Source organism: Lipophrys pholis (assembly GCF_963383615.2).
Source record: "Lipophrys pholis genome assembly, chromosome: 8".
Classification (NCBI taxonomy): Eukaryota; Metazoa; Chordata; class Actinopteri; order Blenniiformes; family Blenniidae; genus Lipophrys; species Lipophrys pholis.
Window position 1 is genome coordinate 15,084,051 of NC_137630.1, and position 16,494 is coordinate 15,100,544.

The 16,494-nt window shown below is 41.6% G+C and overlaps 1 protein-coding gene across 2 annotated transcripts in view; it reads right to left on the reverse strand.

Moving 5' to 3' along the window:
- The window catches only part of LOC308113834 (TOX high mobility group box family member 2-like), a 74,152-nt gene continuing 57,658 nt past the window's right edge, over nt 1-16,494 (reverse strand). For both annotated transcript variants that reach the window (XM_080470341.1, XM_080470340.1), the window contains 5 exons: nt 8,255-8,485; nt 4,861-4,941; nt 2,236-2,634; nt 1,565-1,704; nt 1-362 (listed from right to left, as the gene is read on the reverse strand). In XM_080470341.1, the coding sequence (XP_080326467.1) occupies nt 320-362; nt 1,565-1,704; nt 2,236-2,634; nt 4,861-4,941; nt 8,255-8,485 (894 nt within the window). In that variant the 3' untranslated portion in view covers nt 1-319. The remainder of the gene's footprint in view (nt 363-1,564; nt 1,705-2,235; nt 2,635-4,860; nt 4,942-8,254; nt 8,486-16,494) is intronic.

Here is a 16,494-nt window from a genome sequence, read left to right on the forward strand (position 1 = left end):
GGTCTTCATTTCCAGTATGTTGGCGTGAGCTTAAAGCTCGCTGCCCTCTCAAAAAATGGAAAATTCGCTGATAAGAAGAAGAAGAAGAAGAAAAAAAAAAGCAAAAAAAAAAAAAGCAAGAGAGATGCCTCAGGCTTCTGGCCGATCTAAGTGCTTGGCAAATAGGTGAAGTTACTGTAGCAGTCTTTGGGATTTTCAAAATCCATCAGAAAAAAAAAAGGAAAAAAGGAAAAAGAATGGTGTAGAAGCAGATACATCGATGATGTTGTTGTTATGTAGGAAAGCTCCCTGGAGTCTGACATTTGGAGGTCTTTCAACTTCAAGTGAGGTAGAGAGGCTTGTCCCGAGCTCCCATGCCACTGCTGGGAAAAGAAAAGAAACAACTGCATTAATGTACGTCCAGATATATATATATATATATATATATATATATATATATATATATATGGATGTGACAAATCACTGAAAGATGATTTAATCTTTCTTTTGGCTTTCGAAAGCAAAACAAAAAAAGTCCTTGACAAAAAAAAACAACCAAAAAACCGAACAGACATCAATACACGTGGAGTCAAAATCTGCAGATCACTCGGGACTTCAAATGTCACATACAGAGTCTGTGTCTGTTCCCCACTTATCGTTATTGCCACACTGGAAATTATTCAGGACCCTCCCAAATCTCCGAAACTACAACCACCTGACGCGGAGAGTGAAGGTCTGAGCAGAGGCTCCATCTACTTCAAAGACATGACTTGACCTCGGCGTGATCCCCTTTGACATACAGATGAATCAGCTCTAAACGCGGGCGATACCGACTCCCAGCGCCACGAAAGAAACAACACAGAGTTTCAGGTGTGAGACAAAACATTCCGTCTTGTGCTTGCTCGAGTGGCTTGATTCAATAAGGCAATGTGTGCTGAGCGAAACACAAGGAAACTTAATTGGATGTCACACTTTTTTCCAGGCCGGGTAATAGCATTGTTCTACTGCTGCATTACTCATTTCAATTTCAAGGAGATGCTCTGCTTTAGCGGGGAAATTGCAGTTTATGATTAATACTGTCTGAGTCTGTGAGTGTGAAAGTGAAGTGGTTTAGACTAACTCATTTGGAAAACGAGTAACTGTCAAGACAACTACTTAGTATGCTCCACAATCAAATGTCCTGGATTGCACTGAGACGGACGGAACGCTTGATTATAGATTAATGTGGTGCTGCTCATTTCATTAAACTCATCATACAAAAGCTCAAAACTAACTGGGAACTGATGCCTGTGATAGCTTTCAGTTTGGCAGGAACTTTGCGGGGCTATTTACGAAGAATAACCATGAGTGACATCACGGCCAAAAATGAAAGGTTTTAACAAAAAAGGTTTTGCGTGCATTAGACCCTGTGTTCATGCAAGAGACGTCAACTGGAAAGGGTATTGCTTGGGTGTTTGTTTGCTTGTCGTCACCACGGAGTGACGCCGCGGGTTTCTGCAAATAACTCTCAGATCTCTGGACCTCCACCCCCAGGTTTGGAGGCACAGATATAGAATGTAAATGGTGATTGGTTTGATGGGCTTACCCGCAATGGTTGGGTCCACAGTCCCTGTTGCAGTACTCGCCATCCCAGTCGGGGTTCTGGCCATGCACTGGGTTGGGGGCCCCTGGAGACTGTGAGCCCCCGACGCTGTTCTGGTAATCAGCCTGGATGTGGGAGAATCCCTGTTGGTGGGAGGAGATGAGAGAGGAGATGAGAGAGGAGAAAAGGTTCCATCAGTGGAAGTGTGATGCCGTGCCATTAGAGTTTACTGAGTCATGATACTGTTTGAGGCCAAATGCTGTCAGTGATCTAAAGTCGTTGCTCCTGAAACTGGGAAACTGTTCTTCAAACGTTTTTTTCCCCCCCTCATCATTTGCTCTTGTTCCTTGGTTTAAAATAGTTTTTTAAATTGCAATTCTTACATTGAATTGACACTGCTGCTCTATTGGTGACATCTCTTCTTCAGAAGTCTGTTATTAAACAGCTTCCTGTTTCATCAGAAGAGCGACTGAGGTTATAATACGCAAAAGGAGGCAAACTGGAAGTTTTTCTTTTAAAGAAACAGCAACAAACTGGGTAAGATTCACCTTTGGTAAAGGAAAGCATTCAATCCTGTGATCACCGCAGCGCCTCAGTCGCAGACGTATGCCTTCAGCTAATGTCACAAACACACCTGTGGGCGTGTCACAGGTTTTAATCATGTGAAAACCAACCTGTTGGCTGAGAGGAGGGGAGTGCAGAGGTGCCTGGAGCCCCATTTGGTGCGAGATGATTGGCTGCGACTGCTGCATGCGGATTGGCTGGTTGAGCAGCGAGCTCTGGTGCAGGGAGAGCTGAGCGTGCGGGTGCAGCGGTGGGCTGATCTGGAAGGGCGCTGGGGGAGAGGCACTCATGCTGGGTGGGAGCATCTGAGACTGGCTGAGGGTTGGGGCCAGGCTGTGACGGGGCGGTCCGCCGTAGCTCTGGAGGTCTGACAGAGGGAAGGAGCCCGGCGGGCCCAGATAGGGTGAGGAGGGCTGAGGGGGCACGCTGTACAGGGGCTGCTTCGGAGGCAGCAGGTGGGGGGACTGGCTGGTCTGCTGGGCACTTTTTGGTTCAGGGTCATTGTATGTCTGTGGGTGGAAAACACAAATGTGACATTAGACAACATATGTAGCCTGGATTCCCCCAAAACAATGCAGTTTGGGGGAATTTGGTCACTAAAGCCGGTTCATGCTACTTAAATATAGACTTGATTAGCTTTTTTTCTGGATAAGTATCAGCATTAAGTCCCTGACAGGCCGAGGTTCATACACACACGAAACACATCTTATCAATCTTCTATATACATCACATCCAATCTTTTAAAGCAGCAGCACTGTCACTTTGAACAAAACCTCTACTTATCATTATATTACATTCTATAGTTTCAAAGAGTTTATTTTATTCTAACTCTTTATCACCTCGATACAAAAGGCAGAAAGAGGTTTTGCTCCTATGAAAATCAGCGGAATCTGAAAAGCTCTTCCCTCTGTTTGCAGTAACTCAGCTAATATCCTGTCCTTTTACCTTCATAAATGTAGTTTTAATCTTCTCTCATAATTAGAAATTGAATGAGCCAATCGCTTAGAATGTTAAGTTTATTAGAGTATATTAATGATTACTTGCAAACTTTGCATACAACACCATTACATACGACAGAGAGCTTTTTTTTCAGAGACGTTACTGACCCTATTTTTATTAAACTGGTGAACGGATGTTGCTTGGCTAAGAAAACTGTGAAATCTTGGCTTCATAAGTTGTTTTCCCTTGCAAGGAAATTGGTAAATCGGACAGTTGGCTTACTAAGTGACATATACTGTATCTTACATTCAGTATTCGGTTAAAAGACTTTAATAGTGACAAATAAGCTTTTCTAAAACACTCACAGGTAGAAGTAAGCTTAACTTTACAATACATGACATAGCTCTGGCAGTTTTAGAAATACTTTCAGACATTTATGTTAATTGCAGCTGCTAATTTGGACTTATGATTCCCATTCTGAGGAAACAAAAACACACTAAACGTAAACATACAGGAAAAGAGTAAACATTTTTCTTTGTACAAACACAAACTAATAGATTCAATCTATTTAGTGTCAGTGAATTAATCGTCATATATCCATGTATTCATGTAACAGACGAGGAAACGTGGTAGAGGGTTTCTTTAATAAGACTACACTGCTTTGAAGAAAACAACAACAATCACCCCCAAAATCTTCTAAACTTGACCTTTCTCCATTGGGATGGCGTCACACTGGCCAGGTGCAACATGCACAAAATACCCCCACCTCCACCTCCACCTCCACCTCCACCCTCTCTTGGCCTCTGTGATGAGCTGTCACATTGCTCATCTCCAGCCATCAGTGTTGATTAGACGGTAATGGAGCCCATTTGTATGAATAGAGCTGGGGCCGAGGTAATGATCAATAGACACCTTGACAGATAGATGAGGAAAGGAGGGAGACATGCACACCCGCATGCATACACCTACATGTGTGCACTAAAGCACAGATGCACGCACGCACCCACGCACGCACGCACGCACACACACACACACGCACACACAAATACATATATGCAGGACTCTGGGCAGAGAAATGAGGCTGTTTGCCTGCAGAACAAATGGAATGACAAAAGGAATCTTCCCCACACTACATTGTGTGTTGTTAATACAAGACGGCACTAAACAATGCAATCCTCAGCCTTCTCTTTTGCTTTCTTTATTCCACACGCTACCGTGCTTGAGGATACACAATGCCATCATTCATGGGGTGAAAGGGATGTCATAGATCTGAATTAACAGGAAGGTGTCCGAGGTGTGAAGGTAGTGATTGCCCGCGTGGATTTTGATGTACTTCCTGTTTCCGATGATCAGAGTGTGAAATCGATGATCTAATTCTAACGTGTGACACTGCTGGTGGAAGATAAATTTCAGGAGGCGATGTTCTGAGGAAACATACAGAGTGTAACAGATTTACATCTGATAACACATTTTGCACGAGGGAGAGCAATTACTTTTTTTTTTTATGCTCCACATCAACATAAATGGCCATATGTGTGCTCTGACTGGCTGACCCCTCCCCCAACCCTATATCACCATACAGCTACAACTACCCACCCCCAATCTGCACCCTATGGAAATCAGGTATTGTTCCAAATATGGTAGGCTCTTTTTGCATCACATGCCCCTAACCCTCTCCACCACCACCGCCACCACAACCAGCTCATCCTACGAAAGCCCCTCCCAGCCCATTAGCAGGGATTTTCCATCCAATCCATCATCAGTCTTAGCCGGGGCATGTGTGTCATAAGTGTTACCTTGGAAACCAGACTGGCTCGGTACGCCGCCAAGGCTTTCAGGTACTCTTTCTTAGCCGCCTCAGTTTTCCTCTTGTAAGCCTGTGAAGAAGAAGAAGAAGAAAAAAAAAAATCAAAACAAGAGGCTTTGGGTGAGAGGAGAGGTTGACATAGTCATGAACGTACAGACACACATCTGTCATTACACACAGATGCAAACACGCACGCACACACACACACACACACACACACACACACACACACACACACACACACACACACACACACACACACACACACACACACACACACACACACACACACACACACACACACACACACACACACACACACACATGTCCTTAATGTTTTCCTTTCCATCAGAGCCAATGGTACAGAACACCTCTATTTCCTCATCACAGCACTAATACTCCCTCATCTCAATGTGTCTCCTTCTATTGTAGCAACACATCATTTCCATTCCAATCCACCTAGAGAAATGAACTGGAACTTCTCTCTCTCTCTCTCCCTCTCCCTCTCTCTATGTCTCTCTCTCTCTCTCTTTTCAGCTCCACAATAGCGCTATCAGTACGCTGACATTAGTGATAAACCAGAATGGTTGTCGTCATTTGGCACATTGGGATGTGATCCCTTTGTATGAGTTTTGTTTGAAACTGCCTTCCATGTTGTTACAGTGATGTACGGACCTCTGTCGTCTCACAACAACCTGCTGCCGTGTTTTCCGCGAACGCTCCTCGTTTGCATAAGAAATGTGGGTTTATGAGTGCGTATGAATATCTGCATGTGTGTCTCTGCACGCAGGTGTGTGATACGCGATACGGCACATATATAAATTTGAGTGGCCATGTAGGAAGCAGGAGAATTACTGAAAATGGGGCTATTAGCTATAAGGGCTCTGAGAACAATCATGTCTATTATAGAAAACAAAAAGGATGGAGGAATATTACTTTCTTAGGAAGGACAAATGTGTTTGTGTAGTGTTCTTTCTTTGACACTAATGTATATTTACAGCTACCTAAATGGCACATTTATAAAGCTCTTATTCCACAAAAGATCAGGATTGTTTTCATACACTGTTCACTTGCGGAGAAAAAAGATAAAAAAAGAAAAAAAGGAGTATAAATTCAACCTATTGTAGTAAAGCTAACTACTCTTTTATATAGTTAATGCACTGAACTGTTTGCAAAAATGTTCAGTTGTTTCAGATTGTGAAGGAACATTGTCTGCATCGAGTATATTTTCCTTTAATCAAGCATTTCTCATCCAAAGAGGATTGCTAATAGTGAGAGGCTGCAACAGCTGTGGCTTCTTTTAAAGTTGAATGCCCATGAAACAGAGCATATTGACCCCCTACAACCTTGTCATCATTAACACTTCCTACCTATTATTGCTGAGCTGGAGACGATGTTAAATAGCAACTAAAATGATAAATTCCTCTTCCTGGATAGGCAAGATGCCCTTCAGCTAAATCCAAGGATGAGAGGATGTGTGGAGGGGGATCACTAATTCTGTATTCTGGGCAGGATCAAAATAGCAAATGAGAAATATAAATAAATAAGAGTGGAAATGAGAACTTCACACATCCAAGCTTGTCAGAGGGCCAATGAAGATGCATGGTGTGGAGGCATCGGCTATGGAGGCAGGAGGGACAGTGGAAATGGGACACTACCTTGGCCTCAAGCTTTGTGGGAGTTTTTGCTTTGGCAAATATGTTTTACTTCTTTCTCTTTATTTAATAAAATAAACAAAAACAAACAAAACATTTTCAGTATCAATAGATGTTGCACTGCTAAGAAAAACACTGAAGATGTCTTTTGCATTGTAGCAGCTGAAAACAATCCGAGCTACAGGGAAGATTTGTGTGTGTGTGTGTGTGTGTGTGTGTGTGTGTGCGTGTGTGTGCGTGTGTGTGTGTGTGTGTGTGTGTGTGTGTGTGTGTGTGTGTGTGTGTGTGTGTGTGTGTGTGTGTGTGTGTGTGTACGCGTGCACGATCATATGTGATTGTTTGCTTTTTCTGGGGTACACTATAATGTGTGTCTATTTACCGACTGCATAACATATCAGCGCTAGAATCCTGCAATCTCCCCAGGCATGTTTATATTTTTCCATATTGACCATTTCTTGCCTGTAAAATGTCCTACTTTGTTAGTCTCAGACTGTTTTACAGCTATTGTTGCACGGAGCGCTTCCCCGCCCTTCCTCCACTTCCCTTTGGTAGAATTAAATTTAGAAAGAAAATCATTTTAATGAGAGTCAGGGGAGTGGGGATAAACGGATGGATTATCTTTAGAAAGAGAAGAACTAGCTCATTAAGGTGAGCTGTATCTCACAGCAATGTTCTGGTAATTACACAGCAGATAATGCCAACGAAAGGCTGCTGTCCTGCTGCAGCAGGCACGCCATCTTCTGGAGGGAACAAAATGTTTTTAATGCAAAGCGTAGGTTTTAATGCGCACGGCGTATGTGAAAATATTTCCTTTTATGACGCAGCACGGAGGTGAGCTACAGTAGAGACCACGCTTGCACAATGAAATCTATATGAGATATGGGGCCACATTTTATGCATCCAAATGTCCAAAATCAATAGATTATTGGTGTGAAGGTGAAGGAGGAGGAAGGTCATTTTAACCTTGATTAAAGCTGATAACTTGTTTTCTAAAACAGCATATTGTATTAAAAATTATTATCATGTCATATCAAAGCATACATGTAGTTTTAATGAACCAAATTCAGAGTGTACAGTTTGTTTTCATTAGAGGACTAGCCAGGATTCTCAAAACCTGTTGTAGTCCGGCTGCTCAGTAGAAAGTGGCCCTTTGACAGCGAGGGTGACATTTTTGTGGCCCTCATTATGATCAAAAGTTTCCTTTCCCTGATCTACAGTATCTTTAGAGATCAGGGCGTCAGCTTGGGGACAGATTTAATTCAATTCAGCTTCATTAATACAGCGCCAGTAACGCCACAGTCATGCAAAAGGCACTTTTACAGAGAAAAGAAAAAAAAGGATAGAAAGAGAGAAAGTGTGAGGATAGAGACAAGCAAGAGCAAGAACAAGAGCAACAAGCAAACAAAAGAAAAGAAAAACAAGCACAAAGTGGCAGGAAATTAAGACAAACTAAATCCAAAGAGGAAAAGTCCACCAAGATGCTTATACTATACTCTGTAGCTCAATACATAAAAAAGCAACTCTGTGTGAATCACTACAACTCAATAAGAAATAAAAAAAATTAAAAAAAGTTCTTCAGTTTTAGACTAAAGAACATTTCAGACAATTGACTCTTAGATTACAAACTTCCAAGGACTCACTCCAGTTTTGTATATAAATTGTCTACAAGTCAGATTTTAAACAATGTTTTTCAGCATCAGCTTCCTTCCTGTACTGTATATTTCCTACCTGCTTCTGTTCCTCTCCTAGGCTGTCCCACATGGAGGCCACGATCTTGGAGACGTCCCCGAAGGTGGCGTTGGGGTTTTGCCCCTTGATAGCTGCCTGGGTGTCTCTGAAGAAGAGCGCGTATGCCGACACAGGTTTCTGCGGCTCGTTGGGATCCTTCTTCTTCTTCTTTTTCTGAGGTTTGGGCTTGGGCTTCATCATTTCTGCCGAGGCTCGTTTCTCACTGCTTATCTGGAGACAGAAACAGGGATGAAGAGGATGAGGGAGAAAGAAAGAAAGTCATTAATCAGTTCATAATAACTCTAAACACTTGAGAAGTCTTTTGCTATTTGCTGTGTTTACATTCATGATCGTTCAAGGTTATTGTAATAATTACATATGCACCCACACACACACACACACACACACACACACACACACACACACTTATTTCTAAAAGGGTGTCAGGTAGAGGGTTTTGTCTCACAGGTGCGGGGTTCTTCGAGAAGAAACTAGAAAAGTAATTAGAATTTAATCTGCAACAGCGTCACTAGATTTCATTTTATCAGTCGTGAAATCACTAAATTCATGAACATTTTTTTCTCTTTCATGTGAACCACAAAGAATTCCAAAACCTTTTTTGAGGAAACCATGAGAAAAAAAATTTACAGAGGTTTTTTTTTTGTTTTTTTTATCCCCCCCTCCGTACACATCCAGTGAGTCTGTCAACAATCTCACTACATTTTCAGGGGGCCAAAATGTTCACATCTGTTTGATGTGCTTGATCCAATACACATGAATACATTTTCATTTTCCATGCAGAGCTTTGACTGGGAGTCAAATCCAGGTCACCTGATTCTGGATGTGATTCTATATGGAAATTGCCTTCTTTGCTGAGGAGAGAGCATGTCAACCAGAGGAGAAAGAAAGCGGGAGAGAGAGAGAGAGGGAGAGAGAGAGAAAGGGGGGGGGGGGCAATAAGGAGAGGAGATGCAGTGAAGGGTGTATGGCAGGGAATAAGTGAAGGCTTGATGCTACCATTAGTATCAGTGAAACATCAGTTAACCTGATGTTCTGGTTGCTATGATGGCAAAAAAAAAAAGAGTATTTCCATTCACGTCATACACGATCTAAGGACATGCTGCATACAAAACAATATAAATTAGCGTTGTATCAAATGAAGGAAGTTCATGTGGACTCTTGTTTGTTTGTTTTGGATTTGAGAGAGTTGTGAAAATGACGTTTGATTAACTGAGTCAAGTGACAGTGAAGTCCTTTCTTTTTTTTGGCACCATCTCCAAGGCTGAGGTCCTATTTCATCATGTTGCATTTTAGAGAGATTTTAAACATCTTTCAATGTTTGCTTTCATAATCCACTGATCCGGGGCATCGGTGTTAAAACACAGCAGGAGGGAGAACACACCATGAAAAAGATTTGTCCCTGTGCAAGTATCAAACAGCAACTGGAGGACATTTAAAGACGTTCATTTCCATCTAATGCATACTTATCACGAGATTAAGCAATGGCCATGTTTTCCCCCTTTCACTGTCAATTGGAAAACAGGAAATGACTGCCTTTGAAAATTGCATTGTTTCAGCAAAGCATTTGCCAAACAACACACTGTATTCCACACAGCATGAAATTAACTAATCAAAATTCAAGGTCCAGGAGCACATTTGGCAGCTAAAGAAAAAAAACTTCAAAATGGCTTTTGTGCTGTGTGGAAATGAATGAATGTTCCCATTCAGGCTGATGAGAAAGTATTGCTTGTCTATTTCACAGCTTACAGGTAATATTCTTTTTTTTTTTTGGGTACGAGCGTGCGTGGTTTCATTAAAAAATAATCATCCCTCACTTTTAGGCAATGAGGCAGAAGACAGGCATTTGAAACGACATCTGTTCCACCCAAGCCTTTGAAGTGAAAATAGAATAAACTGAAGGTAGAGCTAATGGAATGACAAAATAGAAAAAAAGAAGGCTAAATAATCTTGAGGAAATTCACATGTATTCATAGAGAGAAGAGAGTGATGACACACAACAGCTTGCAGCAGCTTGCAATCAACCAGCAGAATAAGGAGCATATTTTCTCACTTCTCTCCCGATTTCCTTCTCTCATAATACCAGAATCACGTTTGTGAAGTATGTATGGAGAAGAGCTAATGCACTGATGAAATATCAATGAATATGAAAGATTGAAGAACATAATTTAAAACTAATAAAGACCACCTTTAATAAGCTATGCTCAATCTGTTTGTTTTTAATACATTTTCTTCATTAAAATAATGAAATAAATCTACCCTCATATTCTTAATATTTGCTGTTAGTGTTCTCCAACTTGTTTCTGATGGTAGCTTCCTACATTGCCGCTATTTCTTGCGAGAAACTCAAGATTAAATATAAACTGCAAAAATGTTGTGACAGAGCGATTATATCTTTTTTCATATTAATAAAATACCAACTGCCACTTCAGTGTAACTCCTTAAGATTTGTTTTGATTAACCGTCTGCTTGTCATCCTCGCACACCAAATACAGAAACAACTGCAGGAAAACGAGAAAAATGTTATTTCGTCTGATCAAAAACATCCATTAGACTGTTTTACTTGCTGGCTTTGCAAATTATCGACGGCGGATGAACAAATACCCACCACGTAACAACAATATCAGGCTTATTTTCTCGGGTTTTCTTCTGCAGGTGCAAAGAACAGTCATGATTATGACAGCTGTTGTTGTCAGTTGAGAAAAAGAGGCAGTCGCATCCCTTATTCATAATGCAGCACCTTGTGGCTGCAGTGCATGCTGGTCTATTTTGCAATTCTGTCAGTGAGCAGATTGGTATTTGGTGCTCTTGTGCGATGGACTCCTGTTGATGTAAAACTGTGAGACTGTGAGGTTCTTTGACGCTGATGTGCCAACACTAGATCCTGATGTTTTCAGATTTTACACTGACGGACAGTTTTTTTCTTGTCCTGCTCGACTGTTGCTGTGCTGAAGGCTGCTTGACATGATCTCGTGATCTTATGGTATCTGTAACTGGACTGTTATGTTTTCATCAACCTACAAAAATATATATCCAACACAAATAGAAAACTGAATCACAAAATGCTGAAATAAAACACCATTCTGTGAAAATCTCAGCCTCATAAAAAAGTCAATTTACCACCATAATTCTCATAATAAGTGTCGGAGAGTTATGATTCGGGATTGTGAGGGGACAATGTGACCACAGCAGCACCTTTACGTGTTCTTGTACAGAGGTCTGCTTTGGGACTATTTCAAATTATTTGCAAATGCTACCCAGGATTTGCATAAAAACAAAGCAGCCATGATCAGGCATCAAAATCAGTCAATCGATTGCAAGCAGAATTCTCATTGAAATGACAACTTGGCGAAAGAATAAAACAGCTTCAGACGAAAAGACAACAAATGCTATGATTGCCTATAATTTTTCATGCTCACTGTTTCCATACGAGCAAACGCATTTCCTATTCATAGAGCGGAGTTACACCAACATTGTCTAGGAAATTACCTGACTTTGACACTGAGGAGCTTTTCGTTTGCATCGGATATAGTATGTTATGGAATGTGGTTGAACAGTAATGTGACTTTATTTCTCTGTCATGGCTCCAATACTAGCCAGAGACACTCCAGTGTAGGGTAGGGACTACCAAAAACAGCACATTGTTGTTGCCAGGTAAGACCACCATGTCCTGTACAACGGTGGAGTCTAAATATATATTTGTACACAGCTTTCTAGTTCACCAGCCGAAGATGGAACTATAGTGTCAGCTTTAGCCTGTTCATCCCATCAGCATTTCTGTTGTTTGACAGCCAGAGAGAGAGAGAGAGAGAGAGAGAGGGAGGGAGGGAGGGAGGGAGAGAGAGAGAGAGAGCGAGAGAGAGGGAGGGAGAGAGAGAGAGAGAGAGAGAGAGAGAGAGAGAGAGAGAGAGAGAGAGAGAGAGAGAGAGAGAGAGATGGGCAGGAGGAGGGGGGATGTGTAATTCTGAATGGACAGTGCTGCACTGGCAAGACAAGATTAGAATTGACAGCCTGATAACTGCGTCACTATCAAAACAGCAGGGAGAGAGAAAGAGAGAGAGCGAGAAAGAGAGAGAGAGAGCGAGAGAGAGAGAGAGAGAGAGAGAGAGAGAGAGAGAGAGAGAGAGAGAGAGAGAGAAAGGGAAATTAGAAACAGCGCAATAGAAATGGAGAGAGCCAAAGAAAGAAAGAAAGAAAGAAAGGAGGTAGGACGTGCAAGCAGCGAGAAAGTGAGGTGTGTTTCGAAGGAGACCGAGTTGATGTAAAGAAAAGAGATAAAAGCAGAAGGGTGGGTGGAGTGATATAGAACGAAGAGGATTGATAACAACAACAAGGGCAGAGCAGAGGCAAGTGGAGCATCGGAGAGTTTAAGAGACATGAAAATTAGACAATAAAACCAGGTAATAGCATGGAAGGAAGTAAAAGTGTTTGTCCAATCACATCCACCGGAATATATGCATCATAATAATCATCATACACACTAAAGAGCAGAGTGGAGAGTGCTGCATGGTGTATCGATTTCAAAAGGCCATAAAAACAAACAGGAACTACTCTGATGTGACGCATAGATGCACTTTCTCCTCACAATGATGGCCGTTAAGACCAAAGCATGATGCAGATACTGTGCACAGCATTAAATCATATCTGAATGCGAGCCACTTCTAAGGTCTGTGCTCATTGTTTCAAGGAGTTAAAGCCAAACAGCTGTAAAATCTGAGTGCACACACAAACACACACAGGGGGAGTTGGTGTGCAAGCACAAACAGGAAAAAAATGATGATAAAACTGTTTTACATGCATTTTCTTTTTTTGGGGGGGCTGGCAAATATTGTCTGAATGTGCACCGGTTTGAAGAATGAGATAAAATACATGCACTCGTCAGCAACTGACTGAGATACAGAAGAGGCTTTTTAAACCAGCAGTTCAAGAACATCAATCGGAGGTCGGTAGTGAAATAATCTTTGATCAAGACTTGAATCGCAGAGAAAAGGCAGTAAAAGATATGACAAGCTGACTCTTCTACAATGAATCATCTGCCACTGTTTTTCTCAAATGCCGTGCTGCCAGATAATGTTCAGAATAAACGTATTAAAATGTACTCTTCAAGGTTTGTGAAAGATGTGTTTGATACATGTGAAAAGCCTATCTGTCAGTCTTCTATGGAACACTTTATTAAATTAATGCAGAGTGCACCGTGGACAGGTCATTGGTCCATCACAGGACAAACACACACACATGTACACACACATTCATATATATCACTGGAGATATTCTGGCTGTGATGGTAACGACTACACCATCGTAAAAATTGTTTCTTCTCAAATATAATATTCCAAGACTTGTCTTCCCGTGTTGCAACATAGAAATGTAACTGTTGTGGATCTTTGTAGTGTTTCTTACGAACAGTCCCAAAATGGAAGTTAATCAACTCTAACATCTAATCAGCTCAGATGTTCAGACCCAGAGAGACAGCGAACGCCGGCACAACCCCTTTGATATGTACAGGCCACACCTTACAGGGATGAGCTGATAACTTAGAGGGACCCACTTCACCTGGCCTTTACAAAAAGGAGGAAAAAACTACAAAAGTATAGAAACTAAAAACTTCATCAAGGCTGTCACAAAACATAAATGTCAATTCATTAAAAAACAATGAACATGTGAGCAGCAGACGTGATTGTGGAGGCATGTTTTTGTAGCGTTTGCTGTGATGACTGGGCACATGTGATGCTTGTATAATAGCAGCAGCCTGTGTTGATCCTTGGACCTGCAGTAACAGGTCCTCCAATCCCTCCGAGGCTGAAGGTACAAGTTGTAAACAAGTCTGGAACAAACAAAGTCAGCTGATGCGCCCAACTCGATAGCAACCACATGCTCATTTATCCATTCAGCAGATCTGGAGCAGCATTATTATTCATTCGGAGTGGCTCTTGCGTCCAGCTGATGATTTTTAACTTAAATAATCTCTCTCATTTTAGCTCTGTTTTGTTCCTTAGGGAAATATCTGGTTCTTCATCAGCTAAATACTCCCATTATATTCCCCAGCTGGTTGCTAATAGTGTATCTGCCTTTCGATATTGGGCGGGGAATGTACTACGGTTGTGTTTTTATTCTTCCTTATTTCGCTTTTCTCTCATTTAAAACATCTGCATGTTGTGGCTGAAGAGGACAAACGTAAAAGTGAATGAGAGCAATAACAATTTGAGCACAAACATGTATAGGGTTCAGGCAAATTCTCAGTGGATTCATTAATTTGAGCGGCCAGTTTCTCATTGTTCATTGTTTATGAAGACATTCTGGAGGAATCATCATTAGTCTTATGGAGAATAATGTAGAAGCTGAGTTGATACAGCTGTACTTTCACATTTATAGGCTTTTTGAAGATACGTTTGCCCATAAAAAAAAACCCAACAATGTTATTAATGCACTTGCAGTGCCGTGCGATGGATTTCTATAACAGAATGAACGTGGACTTCTCCTCACCAGCATAGTCGAGGAAAGCACAGCTAAGTGCTGCTGATGCAAACTCAAAGCCTCGAAAGGTTAATAAACAGATAAATGGTCATGGTTGAAGCAGCAGCAGCAAGAATAATCTAATTTTACAATGGTTATATTTTTTCAGCATTTTTACAACAAGCTGTTTCCTCATATTGCAGCCTTAATTCAAAAGTGCATCTCTGAGGGCTGTGTAGAGCTGCGGGAAAAAAATTCACACACAAAGATATTGTTGGTGTACGTCTTTCATGAGGGGGCTACAAAGTCAGCTGGTTTAAAAATGTAGCAGCACGTTTGTCAACCGAATCATTCATCCAGTTCCATGCAGCTTGCGAGGATGCAGGCAGTACTGAAATGTATGATAAATGATGAATACTATCCAAAGTTTCGCAGACAACAACATACATTTAAAAGATGTCAGTCCTCCCCACTTGACTCTGCGATCAAATGATTGTGGAGGGGAAGGAAAATAAACGCTGAAGTGGGTTTTGGGTAAAAAGCCTTTGTGAAGTTACTATAATTGGGGTGGGGATTGAGATGACTAACGTTTCTGTTTTTATAACATGCATTTAGTGGCTTTAGATATCATTTTCAACTAGCATTTCAAAGTGCACCTGTATGTAACGCTGTCAGGACTGTTGCCATACGAAATGTTGGCAGGCGTGATGGTGAACGTAAACAAAGCTGTTTGAGATCTGACTGGTTCAACCTCTTGTAAACTAAAACTGCCTGTAAATACCATAGATGGAATCCAAAATTCAAAACATTTGCGAGAGTAGTTTTTTGGAAACTGTCTGAGCAATAAACAGAAGTGGCTTTAAATTCCAAGTTTGCACAAAATCTCCATATCTCATGCTACCTGTCACTTATTTCACAATCATCCCCTCATCTTTGTGTACCCCTGTCATTTAGTTTACCATGGAGCCTTGATGGGTTAAAATATGTCTTAAAATATATACAGAGCCCTTCTCATCTGGAAGCAATTACAGCTCCATGTCAGACTGCCCATCTGTAAGCAATGAACAGGAAAGCATGTCAAAGCCACTGCACAGATCTCTGAGTGGAGGCAGGCAGTCGTCCAGAGAGCAGCACTCATCAAATAAAAAATACAGCCCAGCCCAAACAATAATGAACCGGAAGTGCAGATTCATGGTCGCCATCTGAACGACATGAAAGGACGTCAGTGGAAATCCTACAGACCTGATCCATAAAGAGGCCATTATGGAATTTGTATGCCGTTCTGGTGCCGTGCCATTACAAATATACAGCATCTTTACGATAAGGGAGTTTTATTAGTGTTTTCAGACTTGTACTACTGACCAGACAATGTGGATTGCCGACATTTCAATCCAAACTGAAGTCCAAAGCTGTTGCCGAACTCGGCTGCGTGGCTTAGCTTACTGTGGAGGAAGACTGACAGCTTTGAGGAGCTCCTTCCTACAAGCTTTGCCTAACAGCACCGGACCTACTTAATCAGTTTAAATTGCAAAGTCGAGGCTCTTGAATTTGGTAATGTGGTGAAAACAGTGGCAAGTGAGAGCTAATTAGATTAACGGTAGTTTAACGAGCTGTTGGAGGGGCCCCTGCAGATTGGATTTTAATAAATAGTGGCAAAAGCATCTGCTATGCACTTCCTGGCTCTGCTGGCATCCTAATTGGCCCCAGTGGGTTGCTGTAGCTCAGAACTGCGCAGAGCAATTTAAGAGGAGGGGAAAAGGCAAAATGCT